The following is a 4132-nucleotide window of genomic DNA, read 5'->3' as shown; positions in this document are numbered from 1 at the left end:
CTGTGTAATACATGGGAAGTAATTAAGTAAGTTTCCAAGCAGATTATATGGAAACTCAATCAGTAGCACGTGAAAATATTTTCATAATATAAACAAGTCGATTAATTGATTACACTGATTCACTAAATTACAATGAAACATTAAAGTAAATTAATTAAAAGTGCATTTAAGTCGTAGTCAACTTACTATAAAAAGAACTGTGCTGACTGCTTACCGATCAGTTACTTGCAATATTTTCACAAAGAACGCAACCAATCAACTTAGATAAAAATTATGAAACTCACTGGGATACTTATATTTTTTGGCTGCACAATAATTCAGGTGAGTTTAAAAATCTTTATTCTTAAAAAAAATCCTTATTCTTAACAGCTGAATTTTGCTTTACAGCTGATCGAATCGCTGCCAACAGATTCCAGCACATCGCAGGACCCAAGTGGCTCATCAAATGACTATAAAAATTCCGATTTAGCCAATAATAATCTAGACTTAACAGCACGTCATAATATTTTATTGGAGTTTGAAAAGCATTTTGCGCAATTGTCACGTGAAGCTGTTAAAGAAATCCTGGCAGACTTGCAAGCACTGCCTGAGCATAGCGATGCCATTGAGAATAATATCACCGCACTGAGCCATGCTTTGGAGCAAATCGAAGATGTTAACATAATCTATGAACCATTGGATAATAGCGACGTGCGCAGAGTTTCCAACGTAATTGGCGATTTAATTAATTCTAACGTCGCTATAGCAAATGGTGCAGCTACACATGAAAAGCTAGCATTTGAAATGCACAGATTGACCGACTGGTTTGGTGAGGTGTTCGATGATTTTATAGCTACGCTAACGCCAGAAGAGCAGCAAAGTGAAACAGAGTTGATAAATCTGCACCAACAATACAAAGAGAGCGACGATGAGCACAAATGGGAGCTATTACCTGGTGTGTGGAATTCTTTGGTTATATAATTAGTATTGTCATATAATTTTCTTATGAGTCAATTTAAAGGTGATTCAATTTAGTTTGATTGTGAAAAGTTTTATAGTCTCCACAAAATTATAATAAATTGTTTGTAAAATTAAGGTTCGATAGTTTATTGAAATTGCACATTTTCTGGTTTTTGATAGCAAAACTTTCTTTTTAATTTTTGTTTCATATAAGAGCGCGTTTCGCAATATCTGAAAAGTAAATTGGCACATGACAAATATAAAATTATATATGAAGGGTTTTCCAATAAGAGGTGTTATTTTGATATTCAAAAAATAATGTTATTTTTTAATATAAAGGATCGGATATTTATTTCATTATAAAGAGGAAGGAAAATAACATCAGGCAAGTGACCACCACGACCACGCTTACGTTACAATATCCTTTTCATGAAATTTTCCATAACCGAATTGCAAAGTGGCTGTCCTATGTCCTCGATAGCCTCACGAATTTCATCTTTGAGGTCTTGAATTGACCCTGGGCTGTTGGCGTAGACCTTCTCTTTCACGTAGCTCCAAAAAAAAAGTCTCGAGGTGTAAAATCACAAGATCTCGGTGGCCAATTATGATCACCTCTTCGAGAAATAAAAAGGTCCATATCCCGTAAAAGATCAATGGTTTCGTTGCTTGTGTGGCACGTAGCGCCGTCTTGTGGAAAATAAACGTTGTCCAGATCAATACCATCCAATTCCGGCCATAAAAAATCGTTAATCTACTCTCGATAGCCTTTTATTGTATATATTTAAATAACACCTGCTATTGGAAAACCCTTATATATAAAATTGGCGCGTACACCCTTTTTGGGTGTTTGGCCGAGCTTATCCTCCTATTTGTGGTGTGCAGGCCTCGTATTTGTGGTGGGACTTACAGTTTCAAGCCGACTCCGAACGACAAACATTTTTTATAAGGAGCTTTTTCATGGCAGAAATACCCTCGGAGGTTTGCCATTGCCTACTGATAGGCGACCGCTATTAAAAAATCTTTGTCTTCATTTTAGTCCTTCACCGAGGTTCGAACCTATGTTCTCTCTGAATTCCGAATGGTAGTTACACACAACCCATTCGGCTATGGCGGAAAATTGCAAAAAAATCATTACACACATTCAACGCCGAAAATGTGGCAGGCGTGTCTATCGGCACATATTACAAGTTTAAGATTTTCAAAGCTTTTGTCACAAAAAACTACATCGCGTGAAGATCAATTATGAGTGCAACAGGTCAGTAAGCCCATACTTAACTTAGCTTTACTTGGCATAACTTAGATGTACGTAACATAACTTGGCTTTACTTAACGTAACTAGTAACGTAGTTTTACTTAATATAACTTAAATTTACTTGGCATCACTTAAATATGCTTAACATAACTTAGCTTTTCTTAATATAACTTAACTTTTCTTAACGTAACTCAGCTTTGCTTGACTTAACTTAGCTTTTGTTAACGTAACTTAATTTTACTTAACATAACTTATTTTTACTTGGCATAACTTAAATATACTTAACATAACTTAGCTTTATTTAACGTAACTCAGCTTTACTTGACATAACTTAGCTTTACTTAACATAACTTAGCTTTACTTGGCATAACTTAGATTTACTTAACATAACTTAGCTTTACTTGACATAACTTAGATTTACTTAGCATAACTTAAATTTACTTAACATAACTTAGTTGTATTTAGCATAACTTAGCTTACTTAACATGACATAGATTTACTTTACATAACTCAGATTTCCTTGACATAACTTAACTTAACATAACTTAGCTTTACTTAATTTAAATTAGTAACAGTTACTCAACACGTCAACTGCCTCGATTCCACTTACCTTGTGCCCTTTATTCAACCAACTTTTTAGCCTAGACTGGATTTTAATTTCACTTTTATGGGTGGATATAAGCAGAATAAGAATAAAATATAAGCCCTGGCTAAATTCTTTCAGTCAAAGTTCTATAGCTCCCTCAGTTTTCCTCTGATTTGCTTCAAAATTTTACACAAAATCAAGAAAGCGCCAATCTTTTTAAATATGTAAAAACCACAAAAATCGGTTGTTAAGTGCCGCGCGATTTCACCAAATCTTTTCTTTTGATTTTGCCTTTTGGGATATGAGCAAACTTAACGCCCCATTTTTTTGGCCACGATTTGTGATGCAACAAAAACAGTATTGCCTGCTAACTTTTTCATCAAAATTTTTGATTTCTATGTTTTTGAATTTGCTTTTTCTTTAGAATTCGCTCTGAAATAAAAAGTAGCTTTTCCAAGAAGACAACCCGAATTAATTAGGTAGCTCAAGATGGTGAACATAGGGTGAAAATTAGACAACTCGCATCACCTTTAATTATTGCCTCGGGATCATCAAAATGATCTCAAATTTTGTCGTTGTTTTGTCACATCGCTTGTTACGTCAGCAAATCAACTTATTATTACAAAATCGCTGAGAGTCGGTTAACGGCGTGATGTTGGTCACACCTTCTGAATTCTCTCCACCGTGCGCTGAAGAGTAGATAGTTTTTGCATTTTCTCCCCTTTTTGCACCTGCATCAGCATATTTTAAATAGAAAATTTGCACTTGGAGGATTGTTATTGTCTGCTGACGCCAAATTGGTAATATAAAATGTTTTTTTTTTTTGTTTGTTATCATTTAGTTGTTCAAGCCAACAGTAACGCATAAAGCCTCTCTGATACACCGCCGCTGCACGCACACAGAGTAATTCAATAAATTATTTCATAAGTCAGCTGGGAATTGGACGTATTTGGCAGACGAATTGAATAATAAGCGCATGACATGATTCACGCAAAAGCTGCCAATCGTTCAACTGAAGCAATAATAAATAAAATTCCGTTCAATTGAGTGAATATTTTTTCATGTGTCATTTTTTATTTTAGTGTAAACTGAAGACCTTGTATAATATTTATTCCCAAAACGCAAGCTTCTAACTTTTTGCTATAAACTCTTGCAATTGCCCAATTATTTACTTTTACTGCTCACTGTAAATCGAAAACTTTCTGCGTGTATAGAATCAATAACTAATACGAATGTGCAGCCATTTCTGCGATGTAAACTTGTAGGTAAATTTAATTAAAACTTAAATTTTGTTTGTACTTTATGCCTTGCAAAGTGGCCAAAACGAGCTGGCATGCCTTAAAGCCATAACAAAA

General features: G+C 34.5%; 1 protein-coding gene across 1 annotated transcript; it reads left to right on the top strand.

Annotated features, from left to right (window-relative positions):
- Positions 1 to 213: 213 nt before the first annotated feature.
- LOC129248346 (uncharacterized) lies at positions 214 to 1072 on the top strand. Its single transcript, XM_054887866.1, has 2 exons — positions 214 to 321; positions 388 to 1072. The coding sequence occupies exons 1-2, from the start codon at positions 274 to 276 to the stop codon at positions 958 to 960; spliced, it is 621 nt and encodes a 206-aa protein (XP_054743841.1). The 5' UTR covers positions 214 to 273; the 3' UTR covers positions 961 to 1072.
- The last annotated feature ends 3060 nt before the right edge of the window (positions 1073 to 4132 follow it).

Source organism: Anastrepha obliqua, chromosome 5 (assembly GCF_027943255.1).
Source record: "Anastrepha obliqua isolate idAnaObli1 chromosome 5, idAnaObli1_1.0, whole genome shotgun sequence".
Lineage (NCBI taxonomy): Eukaryota > Metazoa > Arthropoda > Insecta > Diptera > Tephritidae > Anastrepha > Anastrepha obliqua.
This window is presented reverse-complemented; position numbering and strand designations above follow the sequence as displayed.

What these genes read in the sequence shown, in the direction of transcription:
- LOC129248346 (XM_054887866.1), top strand. Translation starts at nt 274, where the DNA reads ATGAAACTCACTGGGATACTTATATTTTTTGGCTGCACAATAATTCAG. An exon ending in TTGGCTGCACAATAATTCAG is followed by an intron (nt 322 to 387) that starts GTGAGTTTAAAA and finishes TTTGCTTTACAG; the next exon opens with CTGATCGAATCGCTGCCAAC.